Source organism: Triticum aestivum, chromosome 7A (genome assembly GCF_018294505.1).
Source record: "Triticum aestivum cultivar Chinese Spring chromosome 7A, IWGSC CS RefSeq v2.1, whole genome shotgun sequence".
Classification (NCBI taxonomy): Eukaryota; Viridiplantae; Streptophyta; class Magnoliopsida; order Poales; family Poaceae; genus Triticum; species Triticum aestivum.
The window spans coordinates 3,690,967-3,707,401 of record NC_057812.1 but is presented as its reverse complement, the minus strand read 5'-3'; the positions used below and the strand labels follow the sequence as shown (position 1 = coordinate 3,707,401).

Below are 16,435 nucleotides of genomic sequence, written 5' to 3'. Positions count from 1 at the left end.
GTTCCCGGAGCGAGTATACTTGGAAAGTGGTAAATACAGGTCTTCCAGTGAATCTCACGTACTAATTCTGCCTCTAAATCCCACTTGGCTGCACATCGTATGGCAGAGTTAGATGTTCCAGGAAAAATTCAGGCAATTTTCTATGCAAACATGCAGGAAATTACTGTGAGCCAAAGAGGCCCTTAAATAGTATGCACACAAATTTCAGCAACTAGCACGAACTTTCCCTGGATGAATAGAAACTTTGTGTTGAACGAGTCTTGGAATGTCGACACTTAGATGGTGTCCACACAAATTCGAGTAGTTACCCCAAATCATCTTTTTCCAATACACTAACTCTTTTATGTTTCTTGGCAGCAGATCATATTGACACTTTGCATCATTCTTTCGCACCCTCGGCCGAGACAAGGTACCCTGTTCTCTCCCCCTTCCCCTGGTTTGTTCTTCAGTTCAACAACCATTTCCGCTGAGCTGTCTGAAACCTTACATTTTGGATGTATACACGGCCAAAAAATAAAAAAAACTTCCACTGATAATATCAAACTTATATGTGTTTGAAACTTTCTATGATAAAATATAATGATTTTGTTGTCAATATCCAAAGTTGTATGCTGGACTAAAAATTGGCTTTTTATAAACACAAAACATGCCGTAGTTGGCTACAGTATGGTCATATACAAGAAATCTTCGAGCATTACAACGCAAGTTAAAAAAGATCAATAATGGAAGTAAGATTACAATAGAAGTACAAATTACAGGAATGAGTAACGGATTTAGCAGTACCACATACACACACATTACAAGAATCAATAATGGATTCTGTCTGTTTATTTAGCCCTCTCAAGAAGGCGACGCAGATTTGAAGGAACAGCCTCCACTTAATTATACAATACGTACCAGATGATTTGTTGGTCAACCAAAAGACAATGTGACATCTTCCAACCTTCTTCACTCGGTGATTATCTTTGGCCACTTGTCAGCGTACTTTTTGTCCAAATACTTAGGGGTGTCCTTCAAATCTTCTACCAAGAACTTTGTTATTTCATCTGCTTGATTACCAACACTGAGATGCACCTCTTGGAGGCTTTTAAGAGTCTCGATGCCATAAATCCCTTCAAAGGCTTCGAATCGCATATCAATCCTCTCCAGTGCTGGCATTACCTCTTTTCCTGTAACTGCAAAGCTCAGCCGTGGCACCAGAGTTGCAAAGAAGCGAAGCAGCTTTAGACTCTTGAATCCTCCAGGTGGAACAATGATCTCCCTATCAGTAAGCTGTTTATTTTCCTCAAGGATGTCCACTATGTCCCTATCATCCTTGGCTACGCTGAGTGTAAAGGTGAGAGTAAAAAATTTTGGTAAGTCCTGAATGAGCTGAAATGTACGAGTCTGAAGAACTGTCACAGAAAGGGTTAGCTTGTAGAGATTATTGAGATTTTTAATCCACTCTGGGGGCTTTTCCATCTTGCCAGACAACTCCAGGCCAATGATGTATCTTGGAGGAGCGGACATAGTGTCCAATGAATTAATAAAATCAGAGCCCTCATCATTGATTGTAAGAGTCTGCAGACCACAGCTGCAGAGGTACTCGATGGCGGAGCGTAATTGTGTGAAGGTCTGACCGCCCTCCCGTTTACTGATCTTGTAAATGGCGAGCTTTCTTAGCCCAGTCAGCTGATGAAGGCTTGCTACAGCTGATGAGTCCTCATCGATCTCAATCCCTGACAGTATACGAAGTGCTTTCATCGGCTCCTTATTCTTCTCATGTGGTAACTTCAGTGCCTTCCTTGTGTTTTTGTTCCCTCCAAGCATGCTACGGAGCTGCTTGAGCTGTCCAAAACCCTTGGGCAGCACCTCAACATTTGTCTCCCTTATGTCAAGAGTTTCTAGATACTGGAGCTTCTCAATCTTTGAGGGAATCTCAGAAACCTCTGTTCGTCGGAGGCTCAAATACTTCAGCACAAGCATTTTACATATGTCAATTAGATGTTTATTTGTAAGACCCTTCCAACCTTCAAGGTCCAGCACTTGTATTATTCCATTGTTGAACGACTCGAAAGGGAGTGGTCGGTTCTGGCTTCCAAACACTGTCAGCGACCGCACTTGAGACAAGTTCATACCTTTTGTTGAATTCCCATGCCTAGAACCGCTGCTTTGCATAGAGAGTCGACGAACTTTGTTGCTAGGAGTTGGCATCAACCAATGGCCACCAACAACAGTAATAAAATTCTCTTCGCTTGACTTGGACACGATATATTCGAGAATCATGTCATGAACTTTAAAGGATTTCACCTTCCCATTGCTACTGTGATCCACAGGGCGTATTATCTTCCTGCTTACGAGCTGGTTGAAGTATGTTTCTGCGACTTCCTCTGCACTCAGCCCTTGCTTCTCAGCGACGAAACATTCAGATATCCATCGCCGGGTCAGACGCTTCTTACTAATTTTTGAGCCTTTGGGGAATATGCTCAAGTACAATGAGCAGGTCTTGAGATCTGCAGACAAATCATTATAGCAATAATCAAGTATCCTTGTGACCCCCTCCAATGTAAGGGGAGCCACCTGCTCTGGAAATAATGACTTGCAAACTTTACTCCAATGATCATTGTTTTTTGTTGGGTTGCAAGCCACAAGGCCAGCCATGGTGACTATGGCCAAAGGCAGACCTCCACAATATTTCCATATCTCCTCATGGACCTCTTCTTTCTCCCAACCTTTGCTGCCTTGTGGATCAGAAACACGATCCTTCAGCAAATCTTTTGCATCGGCATCACTAGGAACATCAGCTGAATGCAGATGATCAGGTCCATCTCCTTTAGAGGACTCAGTATCAATAGCTTGAGATCTTGTATCCATTCTTTCGCTTTCTTTGCTGCTTGGGCATTCAGAAACACCCTGATTAAATAGACTTTTGGAGTCATCATCACTTAGAACATTAACAGTGTGCAGATAATCAGTTCCATCTCTTTCTGAGCATGCCGCACCAACAGCTTGAAATCTTGTAGTTACTATCACTCTACTATCTTTTGTATTATCATGTGGCAACCAATTTCTAATGGTCTCCCATGTTTCTACAGACCATATATCATCAACCAAGAGGAGATACCTGCCAAGAAAACGGAAACAAAATACAAGTGAGAAGAAATGTGCTAACTTACTTAAGTTCATACAAGTGAGAAAAAAATGGGGTCACACCAATGTGGTGACCATCTAGATCTGTGCCCAATTTTATGTTTATTTATGTGTTATTGATACAATACATAGTTCCTCACATATTTCTTTTTACAAAAACGAAGATGATAATTTACCTAGAAATGTTAATTTGAGCTATATCTCGTTGGTGTAACAGGCTAGACATCCATGCATTAAAATGTTAAAGATAGGGAAAAAACATGCATGGCCTATTGGTGAGGTCAATTATTACAGAAGAGAACGCGAGTTGCGGCGGGGGGTTATATCATGGCTCAGGCTTTTGGTTGTTCGCCCTTTGTGCTGGGCTTTTGCTTAACTGCTCTTACTCTAATCAACCAATGTGCTTTTGTGCCGTTAAAAATATTCATGTGGGGTTAGGCCACCATACTGGAATTTTTCACAACAACAAAAGAAACCTCTCAACAGTCCAAGAGTAAAGCTATATGTGTTCAAATTCAACACAAACACAACAAGTATGAACTGACCTATGTTCAACTTGCCATCTTTTTATGAATTGGAGGGATATAGTTCATATTTTACTTCTAACTTTTTAGGTCCAGTTTAGTATGTTACTTGCTGCCTTTTCTCAATGTTGCATAAATTCAAATTTATAATAAAATGTGTGTGATTTGGCGTTGCTTGTGACACGGACCCAAGTTAAGTAGTAGACTGGGTTCTATTTTTACTGAAAGAAATGGTGTTTATATTAATTTGGAAACATGGAGTAGGTTCTATATATGTGCAGTGGTATTAAATTTACTATTGGTAACAAGTTGAAGTTCAGTTATAAAACTTGCACAAATATTCCTTGTGCAACTTTATAAAAATTAATATTTTGGTGTTTAATTAGCAAGGCTCCACTAAATACATAACTTTGTATTTATTCTTTCTTAAAAAAACTCCCATTTTTCAGTACCATTGCACATACTTAATAATAAGATTTGTATGCTAAACAGCTATATATAGAAAAAGCAAGGCTATGATTTGGAGGTACCTCCTTCCATCCAGCCGCTTTTTGATTTCTTCGATAAGTTGGTCATGGTTCATTGATTCTATCTTACTCTTCGTGCTACCATCATTGCTTTGCGTCTTGTGACCAGAGAGCAGTGGCACAACTCGCTTCACTGAGCTTTTAATGTCTGCCACTAGGCTTTTCTTCTCCAACTTCCCTATGTTGCTGCCCTCCTTCTCCTCCTTTGGCTTGATTTGACTATTTGTTGGCTTGATTTGACCAAGAATACCCCTAAGGACTTCATCTTCGTCAAAGTTCTGAGATACTGTGACCGATGCCCGGCAGTCAAATTCATTCCTGAAATCTCGGTACAGTGCCATGGCAATGGTGGTCTTTCCCACACCACCGAATCCAATCAAGGACACAACAGCTCGATGAGAGCCTTTATCACGTTTGGTTAGTGAACCCCCGAGCTTCTATGTAACAGCATGGGTTGCTCCGGCTCTAGAGCTTCTTGGGATTGGGTTGTCCACTCCATATCTGCTGCGCCGCTCAGCAATGTGTTGTGCCCGGACCTTGAGCTCAGCAATCTTGGAAGCAATGTCGCGGCGAGGCCAGAACGTCCACAGCTCGTAGACTATGGTCACGATGAAGGAGCATCTTGCATTGCTGAGAGAGTCCTGAGGGAGGCGATGAGCAAAGTCATCGACGCAGTCTTCCATGTCGTATGCCATGTCACGGATCTGCTTCATCCAGCTCTTGAGCCGGCGGTCGTGGTCGTCCAGGGCAGAGCCGAGGTCGCCAAGAAAGGGCTGCATGGTGGCGAGCTCATCGTTGATGTATTGGATGTCGCCGCGGACACCACGGATCAGAGTGTACTCTTGGGCAAGGAGGCCGCCCAGCTTGCCTAGTAGAGATCTCATGGTGGCCTCCGAAGCACCCACTACAAACTCCATCTTCTCCTTCTCTTTTTTTTGATCTGTGCAAGACTTCACTAGTACAATCTGTCCATCTTCTCTTCTTTCTGCAAGACTTGACTAGTACAATATGTCCCCTGTTGTTGTTGCAAGTGCAAAGACATGTCAAGTTCACTGCCTGCTCAGCAGTTGTTGATCTATGAAAGGAACGGAGAAAAGAAACAAGATAAGTTACTGTCACCATGAACCATGACTAGAAGATAACCAAACAGAAAAAGGCTCAGATCATGCAACAATTTTTCTGAATATCAAATTGTGCACTCCATCTTCAAGGTGGCACTTTCCAATTTATATAGTATTTTTTATATGTCAAAGTGCTAACTAAATTCAGTAAAAGAAACTTGCTCAACGATGCACCTCTAGCCGCCCAGCTCGCCTTGCAGAGCAGTCTTGATGGTTGCTTCCTGAGATAGTGAGTTCACTTCCGTTGCAGCTTTTGCCAGTCTTTCTATATTTTATAAAAGAAAAGGAAAAACATCATGACTATTACGGTGAGAAACAATTAATTTAGATTCAGGACATGAAACTGTAATTGTGTTCCCCAACCAAATAACCTGTCAACAACATATGGCAATTGGTACTCTCCTTGAGGTGAATATTTACTCACTAATAGAAGAAGCTAGATCCTCTAGCACACCCTGTATCAGGACTAGAACATCTAGCCGGCTAACCACAAGGTGAACAGCATTTCGTTATTCCCAAAATTGACACAAAAATCAGGAAATCCTAGAGGGAACTTGGCAGGCAAACAAGAGGCTAATATATTCTCGTGATGAATTCGATCTGAGTATCTCTTCCCTGAAAATAAAGAGAAGGAAACAAGAAGGGAAAGAGCAGAGATGGGCACCTGCGACGGTGGCCGCCAAGTAGGCTTTAGCAGTAGGTGGCGGCCGTCGAGGAAGGCGTCAGCGGGCGGAAGCCTATCGACGGACGGCGTGGTGGCTCCCCGGCGGCGGATGGATGGAACGCCGAGAGAGAGAGAGAGAGAGAGAGAGAGAGAGAGAACTGCTCCAGCGTCTTGTGTTGGATTGTTGTAGTACTACTATATGCCGGGTAGAGCAATAATAATGCTACATACTTGCCTGGCCCAGCTGCTGCCCTTGGCATTCTTTTCGTCCAAAAAAGGTAAAAATATAAAAATCAATATCGGTAGAATGAATGTAGTCTTTTTTTTCTGTATACGTATAATGTGTTGCTTAGTCTCTTCCATCAGATAAGTCTTTTGGTTGCATTGACTAGAGTATGCACTTCTACATGGTATCAAAGCCAAGAGGTCTCAAGTTCAAGACCCAGCTGGCGCAATTAAATTTGCCAAACGGGTGCTAAGCCGGTCACCGCGGTGTAGCCAGGAACTCCAGAACCAGAATTGGGCACCTTCTCAACTGTGACGGAGAAGACAACAGAGCCTCCCAATGATGCATCCCTCGACATCCGCACGACCGAGAAACGCAACCACCAGCGCTACCCAGAGACCCGTCGGAGAGCCCACCGAGTAGCCTACCCCCAGTGGCCGCCGCCCCGACATCCCTCCCCGAACAACTCCCTGACGTCACAACATGTAAACACCATCACCAGGCCGGGAAGCAACCACCTCCCCGCTAACCCGCAGGGTCCCACAACGCAGCTGGACGGAGGGGGGCCATAGCCGGGCAGCACCACCGCCACAACTGCCCAGCGACTCAGCACTAGATCGCAGGGTTGGAGAAAGCCCGAACTGGGTAGGGGACCTCGCACCCACGCATTCAGGCCCGCACCACCATCAATCTGCCAGCAGCACCTCGGGAGAGCGGAAGCAGCCAATGCCCCATGCACAGGGAGCCGCCCGGGCACCGTCAGCTCCAGAAGCCAGGTAGCCTCGGACGCACCTACAACGGCCACCTCCACGTCTGCAGACCTGCGCTAGTCCACCGTAAACCAACCACGGGCCGCCATCGTGGCCGCCTTCCTCATCCACTCGCCTGTAGAGAGCCGCAGAGCCCCGGCCACCGTCGGGTGCCGGCACCCACGCCCCCACACCCAAAGTCGACGGCCTACCATCACCACCACAGAAGCTGCAGCCGCCGCCCGGAGCCGGGTGTCAGATATCCATGGCTGCCGGAGGCGCGCCCTTCCGGCAAGCAGCCCGCCACGTCGCAAATCCCACCTGCCGCCGTCATCGGGCGGAGGTCCGCCGCACCGCCAAGTCCCACCCAAGCGCGGTGTCCCGACCAACCAAGCCCCATGCGCGGGGAGACGAGGAGGCCCGTCGCTCGTGGGAGCAAGGGAGGGAGGAGGGAAAGAAAATGATATCTCTCCCACCTTAAATCCATACAAGCCATGCAGAATAAAAACCTACGTACAATGTACATGTCCAGCTACTCATAGTCAAAGATGTCAATGATCTACTGAATTATGGTTGCACCGATCTTAGTCATGGTAGATCAGGTCCCAGTCCAGTACGGTTCCCTTTTGTTTCGTTTTCTTGCTTGTGAGTGAGGTGAGTGAGAGGGAGCGGGGATTGGATTTGATTATGGAGATGCTACGGGACGAGTAGGAAAGCAAATCGGTGATGAGTGGATGCAGCATACAGTACTAGCAAAAGTTTGCCCTTGGCTACCTTTTTTCCTTTTTCTCGAAGTGTGAGATTTAAGGCATCTAATCTATTGATTGGTGCACACTAATGTACTGTAGTAGTACTTTAGACTACTAATGACTAGTGATAAAAGTGTTAAAGCGGTGGGCGGATGGGGGTGGCAGAAGAGTGTAAAACCTGTAGGAAGATGCTCGTTGCCTCCTTGCCGACAACTCCCAGCCGATGCGACCACTGTTACTCCCACCCCGTGATGCTCCACGCAAGGGCATGCGAAAACCAAGAGGAAAAAGGAGGACAAAGATGATTTTGCCTCGATCGTCTGCGCGGTGATGCATGCACATCCGCGTGCCACAAACCTGAATCGGAGGGACGAAGCTGTGTGCTGCATGCACATGCACTCGAGAAGAAGACAATGGCCCCATCATCAGACTCATGCACATTATTATATATAATTAATAAGTTAAATAAAATATTCTTCCTCATCCTTTGGGCGGCATGGGAGAGGGAGGATCTCGATGCGGAATCCAAGGACTTGAAGAAGGAAGCGCTGGATCTCGCCGACGATATGCACGACGCCATCGACGACTTCATCCTCACCATGGAGCCCAGCCGTAGAAACAAGCGCTTGGTAGAAAGGAAGATTGAAGCCAGCTCCCCTTTCCAAGATTTCAAGACAAGAGTAGATGAAGTGTCGGGCCACTGCCACACCAAGTGGAAGTGGGACAAGAACAAACGTGGCTTCTCCAGCTTATCACTATTAGGGAAAAGACTATACACAGAAGAATTTTACCAGTAGCGCTGTACAAAATCAAGCGCTGCTGCTACTTAATAGCAGCGCGCGTAAGTAAACCGCGCTGCTGCTATGACTTTAGCAGTAGCGCGTACTAGCGAAAAGCGCTGCTTCTACGTTTGAACTGGTCGCACATGGCTAGCCCAACCTAGCAGTAACGCGTATAATGGCCCAGTGCTACCGCTAATCTCCTTAACTGCAGCGCGTTTACGTGTAAAGTGCAGCTAATCTCCTTAACGAAAATAAAATAAAGTGAAAAACAAGTAGAAAAGTAAATGAAAATGAAAGAAATAGAAAAAGGAGAAAGTGAAAAAATAAAATGTAAAAAAAATAAAAGCAAAAGGGAAAAAAGGAGAAAGAAATAGCAGCAGCAGGTTTCAGTAAACGCGCTATAGCTAACTTAGCTATAACGCGTTTCCGGAAACGCGCTACCGTTATGTTTCACTTAAACAGTGGTTTCCCCCCACCCCGCTCCCCGGCCACCAATTCTTTCCCAAATCGTCCCTCACCCTCGCCGCCGTCTCCTCACCGCCGCCGCGCGCTCTCCCCACGCCGCCCGGGACGCCGCCCCCGACCCCGACCTCAACGCCGCCCTGGACGCCGCCCCCGCCCCCCGACCTCAACGCCGCCCCGGAGCCCCGACCACGACCTCGACGCCGTCTGCCCCTCCCTCGTCGCAGGTACTCGAGGTGAGCACGCCTGCTCCTCCCTCTCCCCTACCTCTGCCTAGGGTTTCTACCTCCATCAAAGTAGTTCTTAGGTACTAATTAGTTAGTAAGAACTAGGTACTAATTAGGTACTAGAATATTTTTATTTATAGTAAGTTTATTTTTAGTAAGAACTAGTTGAATTAATAGAACTAGTTAGTAAGAACTTGTTGCTGTTTTTTTAGTTAAAGCAATTTTCCCGCATCGACGTGGACGATGTCTATCCCGCATCCTCGTCGTCGAGTCGACGGAGGACGACACCTGCTTGACCAGATGGGCCATGTCCGGGACTGGGCTCCGCCGGGGTGGTACTGGGAGGCGCAGGTTGGTGAGGAGCCAGCCTGTCGTTGACCCGAACCTTCTTTGGTGGCGGTCGCGTGGGCCAGTGACGGTCCAGAGGCTCGAGGACTCCGCGGAGGTGGTGCGTCACCGTGTCAGTGAGCAGGACGCGCACGTCCGTCGCTACTTGTTTGCGTTGGAGCACAGGTTCTCCAATACCTGGCAGGTTCTCCAGGGATCTCACTGGAGCTATGATCCCGTGATGGTTCATTCTCTATGGGTGTCCACCGCCCGCGCCGATACCCGTCGTGTGCTAGGGTTTTAGTTGTACTAGTGATGTTATATGTATGACACTATTCGGGATGTATTAGTGATAATATTCGACGATGTACGGACGCATGAGATGATTTACTTTTGCTTATTGAATGCATGCTAATTTGAGTCTTATAAGATATTTTGAAATGTATATCTTGTGTTGCTCAATATTCAAGTGGCCGGTCATGTTTGCAGGTTACACCTCCGAGTGGCCTATGTTTTGCCGGAGTGTTGATTCATTTCCGTTCCGGCAAATTTCAGGCGCTCGATATATCCTATTTTAGCAAAGGTCATGCCGGATTTTTCCGTGAATTTTGGCATGAGTTTTGTCAGAATATGTAGGAAATATCGAGTGCCCTGGATTTGTGTGTTGAGTATCCTGGTAGTTGTCTTCTATCGATTTTCAATTAATGTTTTAACTATGAACATAGGAAATGTCTGACGACAAAAAGGATTTCGGTATTTGCAAATACTGCGAAGACGAGCGCGACCTGTGCGACGGAATCTTCCTAGATGATGATAGGCGCTTCAGCATCAAGCTAGACGAGAACTTCGAAGTGGATACAGTAAGTCACAACGACAAGTCTTTTTTTGTAATTAAGCATGACATCTGCTTCATTTGCTTGAACTTATATATTTTTACTATTCTACTAGCGTATCCCCTGCCATGCAAGAGTTTTTGTATTGGATAAGATAGGTTTCAGTCATACTATGGAGGTAAAGAAAGTTTATTTGAAGACCGAGCATGGTTATATTTTCCACGCAAAATTATACAATTCAGACGACCACCTATTTTGGATGCAAAACATGGCGAGCACTATGCAAGACTTATGCATTTCATCCTGATATGGTTATCACCTTTGATATTCGCCCGGAAGATGATATTGAAGGTAATACCGACATCTGGGTCGATATGCAGACGCCTCAAGTTATACCAAAATGTAAGTTTCTCAACCATATTTATGTCTTTGATATTGTTTATTAAAAAATAGTTGACAACTAATTTATATTGTCAGCTTATTTCGGTGCAAGCAAACATGTCCAGCGCTTGGTAGACAGGACCTACTACTGTCCCGGGGCTGAATTAAACTGCGAGGAGCTAAATCATTATGTTTCATGGCTTGAGGATCTTGATACCATCAAGACAAATTTTCTTCCTGAACTTAGAAATCTTAGTACTGAAAACGTGCGACCAATAGTGTTCGTCATGAACTACGGTCACATCTATTTAGGAAGGATGGTAAGATTTTTACTATTTGTCCTTAGTGTATCTTTTCCATACATTATTTGTGAAGCTAAACTTCATTGCTAAGTATGTGATCATACGATATTCTTCAACAGGGACTCCCGATGAATGTTGTGCCTTATGGGATCGAGACTAAAGGTACCATGAGTATTATGAGCTTACGGTCAAGATATCCTATATGTTACTTTAGTGCATTCAAGATCAGCGATGAATGCTTAATAGTGCAAGACTGGACCAGATATGTGATGGGGGAGCGCAGACAAGTACTAGGGGGCGGCAAACAGATGTGCTACCCAAAATTAGGAGACAGGTTTATCTGCATGCTCCAACTTGATCAAGGAGGAGAGCTACACATGTTTTATGTTGTTTTACCTAAGAGAGAGTAGCAGGAGTGATTAGCTAGAAATGAGTTTGAGGATGATGATGTGCTACACTATTATTATGATGATAAAATAGCTAGTGTTGGTGGTAATGACTGATGATTATTATTATAGCTAGTGTTAGTGGTGATTAAATAAATATTGTTGGTGCTAATGATTATGATGATGATTAAATAACTTGTGCTGGCGGATTAGATTCAAGTGGAGGCAACATGTGGTGCACATCGAAAATACTACTAGTCCAAACTAGATTAAGTTTGAATTAGTAGTATACTTTTGACATGCACCACATATTGCCTCCACTTGAACCTAATCCACCTTCATTTGACACACTGTTATGGACATAATGATGTAAACCTCATAACTGGTATTGTACCAATATTTGTACGATGGCACATAAATACACTAAAAATAAAATAAAATAAAAAAACAATACTAGTAGCGATGGAACGAAAACACGCTGCCAGTAGTTATATTAGCAGCAGCGTGGGAGTGAACAAGCGCTGCAGCTATTTATCCTAGCAGTAGCGCGTGCTAGCAATAGCTGTAGCGCCTTATTAGTAGCGCGCCTACCCGCGCTACTAGTGAGCACAAAACCAGCGCTATTGTTAAGGTTTTCCCTAGTAGTGTATTTTTAAGAAAAAAACACCAAATCCAGCAGCCCCAGCAAACTACCTCATCCTCGAGCTCCATTTGTCCTCAAGGATGAGTCGGAGATCATTGGAATGGACGCATGGAGGGATGAAATCATCAGATACCTGGTAGGAGAAGAACCACGTCTCAAAATGGCATCCATTGATGGAATGGCCAGTGTGGGGAAAACAACCCTTGCCAGCCTTGTTTATGGGGACAAGGAGATTGGAAATAGGTTCCAGTCCCGGGCTTTTGTGTCCGTCACTCCAACTCCTAACATGAAGGAGGTCCTCACAACTATTCTCCAACAAGTAGGAGCTCAACCACTTACCGACAGTGAAGCAAGGACGGAGGAACAAATCATCCAGGCCATATCGAATTTCCTGGAGGACCAAAGGTGCGCAGATCTATGGAAAGTTTTTTTGTTAATTAATGTCTTCTCACATGTGCACTGTGAGGGTCAGGATTTCAAATTTAGATCATCTACCAACTAAATCTGGTCAATCTGTCTACTAAGTACTAACTATCTTGTGCATCCAACTTGCCTAGGTACCTAGTAATAGTTGATGACATATGGCATCGTGAAGAATGGGACATCATCAGGAGGTCTTTTCCAGAAAATAATCTTGGCAGTAGAATCGTCATCACAACTCGTATTGCTTCTCTACCAGGAGATGATTTGGATAATAGCAAGCTCTACATCAGAATGAATCCTAGATGGAGTTCTGAAAAGGAAAGATGGTTTTACAGATATTATGAGGAAGATGATGCCGCTGCTCGGATGAAGCCTGACATGGTTGGACAAGGTTTTGACTGTGACCATCCTATTGTGCGCATGTGTGGTTGTCTGCCGTTAGCGCTACTTTGCATGTTTTCAGCAATGGCAATGGTCCGGGAGCAACAAGAACAACTAGGGGTACATGTAAAGGCATGTGATATGCAAGATATGATTGAGAAGCAACTTAAGCAAAGTGGAATTCAGAACACTCCAGGGTTCGAACCGTTGGTACAGAGCTTGCAGCTTGGCTATGATGATCTTCCTCACCATATGTTGAAGACCTGCTTGTTGTACTGTAGTGTATACCCTGAGAATTACCCTTTTCACATGAATGATTTGGTCATGAGATGGGTCGCTGAAGGATTTATTTATAAAGAGGATACAGGGAAAGGTTATCTCGAAGAGCTTAGCAACAGGGGATTTATGTTTCGTCTGAAGGATTCATGGGGCATGCCCTACTACCAAATGAACCCGATGATGCGGAATTTCCTTAGATGGAAATCACGTGAAGATAATTTCATTAGTTGCAGTTCCGACATCACACTGCCATATGCATGTCGCATCCATCGGCTATGTATTGACGATTATCTAGTTGATGGCGGTGAGGTGCAGGTGGTGGATACCTTGTTGGAACTGGATTGGTCCCAGATTCGATCTCTTGTTGTTTTTGAAGGTGCTAAGAGATGTGTCCCTTTTGAGAGATTGGAACGTGTGCGCGTGCTGGATCTTCAATATCACCATCAATATCTTGATTTTGAAAAGTTACGTTTGAGTTCTTTTGTGGATTTTGTATTCAATGCCCTTGGAAATCAGCATGTGAAGGATATATGTGGGCTGCTCTCTATGAGGCACATATTCGGCCTAGAAGGGACAGGAATCAGTGAGATACCACCGGAAATAGCGAGGCTGCATCATCTGGAGACTTTGCAGATAAGATTTACATGGATCACAGAGTTACCCTGTGAGATTGGAGACCTACAACAGTTGAAGACTCTGGTCGTGAGTTGCAACGCTGAGCTGGAAAAGCTGCCCAGGGAGATTGGGGGCCTGCAACATTTAGAGACTCTGGACCTGAGCTTTAGTAGGCTCACGGTGCTGCCACATGAGATCGGGAACCTCCAGAATTTGAAGAATCTGAACCTGCATGCCACCGAACTCAAAGAGCTGCCCCAGGAGATTGGGAAGTTGCAGCATTTAGAGACCTTGGAGCTGAGCGGCAACAGAGGGCTCACACAGCTGCCTCGTGAGATGGGCAAACTGCAGAATTTGAAGCAGATGCTCTTGTATAGAACAGGGGTGATGAAGATACCAAGGGAAATTGGAAGGCTAAAGAATCTGGAGATTTTGGAACTAGGTGCGACCATCGGTGCTCTACCATGGGAAGCTAGTCAGCTTTTGAAATTCGAAGGAGTGCCGGAGTGCTTTCGCCAAGCCTGGAAAAATAGTGATCTTGTGTCTGAGCTAGCTGGGGAGATCCTGTCCATTCAAATGATTGCTTGGGACGGTGATAGGGGTGGCATAATCATTGGCAGAAAACACATGAGAATTCCATGGTGGATCAAGGATCACTTCAACGACCTTGGTTCCTTGGATATCAGGATATGCAAACTGGAGGAGCGGGATCTCAAGATTCTGCGGGAGATGCCTAACCTGGATGACCTCATGCTAAGGCTGGAGGTCGTCCTGAGAGATCCCATAGCCATCAGCGGTGAAGGGTTCCCAAGGCTCAGGAAACTGGTTGTTGACTGCCGCGTGCCACGAGTTGTCACCTTTCAGGAAGGAGCGATGCCCTTGGTGAGACATCTCTACTTGGAGTTCCAGTTCTACGGTGGCCCACCTCCACCTGCAAATAAGGACCCTCAACTGGGTATCAAACACCTCCGGAGCCTCTACCGGGTCGAATTTAAATGCAGCGGGAAATGGTATGAACGAGCAGCAGAGAGGAGCCCGTGCATGAGTGCCATGATTGACGTGGTGAGGAAAGAAGCCCAGGAGCATCCCAACGAGATCCTCTTTCGTGTTACTGGCCGCCAATATGAGGAATTTCTAGCGAACAAGAGTGCACAGGCTTCCAGCAGTGGGACAAGCAAGATCGACGGCACTCCAAATAGTGGGAGGGGCGAGATCCAGGAGGAGGAACAGACTTTTCCAGCGATCAAGGAGAGGGCAGAGGCTTCCAGCAGAGGGACGACTGGCGAGATGCAGGGGCAGGAGGAGGAGATTCAGGAAGAAGCGTGATTGGGTTTCTTGACGAGTATTGCTGAGGTAATAATACTCTTGCCTCTTTTCCTTGTTTTATTTATTACCGCCACCACTTTAGTAGCTAACTAATGCACTTACTTGTAATTTGCAGGTTAGGCATCTCCCGATTTGCAGGTTGGTTGGTTGGTTATTTCATCGTCGTAATTAATGGTTGCCTCAAATCTATCTGCAACCATCTTCAACTATATATCTATATGGCTCTTCTTCTTCAGGCTTCCTCCATCTCATGCTAGCTGTTGCTTAATTTCCATTGTCATATGCAACAAAGGCTTCCAAGTTGATTTGGCCCTTCAAAGGCACCTGTATCTGTATGGCAGTGCAACACTTTGAAGGGCCCGATATTGTCATGTAATTTAGTAGTAATCCCTTTGAAGGGAGCCAACAATTTTCTACTCTCATCTAGTAGTAGAGTAGGTTTTATCATGCACTTAATTGTTACCAAAACTCTCTTGTTATTATGTAATAATAAATGTAACGGTTTTTGTTGTTTGTTTGTAATCGAAAGGAGAGATTATTTATAGCTGGCTAACGCTCAAGCAGAATTATATTGTATATATACTATGCATGCGACCTAGGGGGAACCCTAGCCGCCACCTTCGCTAGAGCCCCCCTCCTCCTCCCCACTCCCTCGCTGCCGTCTGATGGCACGGCTGGGCAAAGACCGGTCAGCGCCGGCGGCAGCGGGGATCTGTTTGTCCCGTCGCACGGTGGCCATGGAGCGACGCGAGGCTGCCGATCTAGGGAAGGGCGCTGGGTGACAGACATTGTGGCACGGCGGCTCGCCGGCGTTGGGGTGCAGCGGCGGGTCACTGCCGTACGACATGCGTCGTGGTGGTGGTGCACACGACTTGGACGGGGACGACGTCTACATCTTCGGCGGTGGCGCTCAAATCTGTCTCGGCATGGTGCGGGGCGCGGTTGACCTGGGTTGCGGGCGGGTGCCCCCTGCCATGGCGGTCCGCTGGTGGGGGCAGCAGTGGTGGTTCCTCTACTTGGGTTCTGGAGCTTCGGTCGGTGGCTGCTTCTGTTTGGTGGTGTCGGTGGCCAACGCGGGGATGCGTCATCAGTCGACAAGTGGTGGCAGGGGCGATCCGGGGAGGGAGGTAGAGGGCCTCCGGTCCTTACCGTCGCCGATATCTGAAGGAGCCAGATAGGTCGTGACGGTGGCCCGGGTCCCCAGTGGTGCGGTGTGGTGGCTGCGGCAGGGCCGGCAGATGTCGTCTACCTTCCCCTTCTTGATTCTGGTCAGCTGCGCGATCCTTCCTACCAACGGGCGTGGTTTGGGGTGAGAGGAGCCTCCTTTTGCCCCTTACTAGTCGATGGTGTCCATGTGTGAAAGGATCGAGAAGAGGTGT

The 16,435-nt window shown here is 46.1% G+C and overlaps 2 protein-coding genes across 2 annotated transcripts; one reads left to right on the top strand and one right to left on the bottom strand.

The window, feature by feature from the left end:
• Positions 1-604: 604 nt before the first annotated feature.
• Positions 605-6,129, bottom strand: LOC123151051 (disease resistance protein PIK6-NP). The gene is made up of 4 exons (XM_044570833.1): positions 5,966-6,129; positions 5,476-5,566; positions 4,184-5,255; positions 605-3,103 (listed from the first exon to the last, which is right to left on the bottom strand). Exons 3-4 carry the CDS (start codon positions 4,519-4,521, stop codon positions 949-951), a joined length of 2,493 nt encoding a protein of 830 aa, XP_044426768.1. The 5' UTR covers positions 4,522-5,255; positions 5,476-5,566; positions 5,966-6,129; the 3' UTR covers positions 605-948.
• A 2,126-nt stretch (positions 6,130-8,255) lies between these two features.
• LOC123150079 (disease resistance protein Pikm1-TS-like) lies at positions 8,256-15,056 on the top strand. The gene is made up of 4 exons (XM_044569872.1): positions 8,256-8,482; positions 12,066-12,437; positions 12,590-12,869; positions 12,939-15,056. The coding sequence occupies exons 1-4, from the start codon at positions 8,256-8,258 to the stop codon at positions 15,054-15,056; spliced, it is 2,997 nt and encodes a 998-aa protein (XP_044425807.1).
• The last annotated feature ends 1,379 nt before the right edge of the window (positions 15,057-16,435 follow it).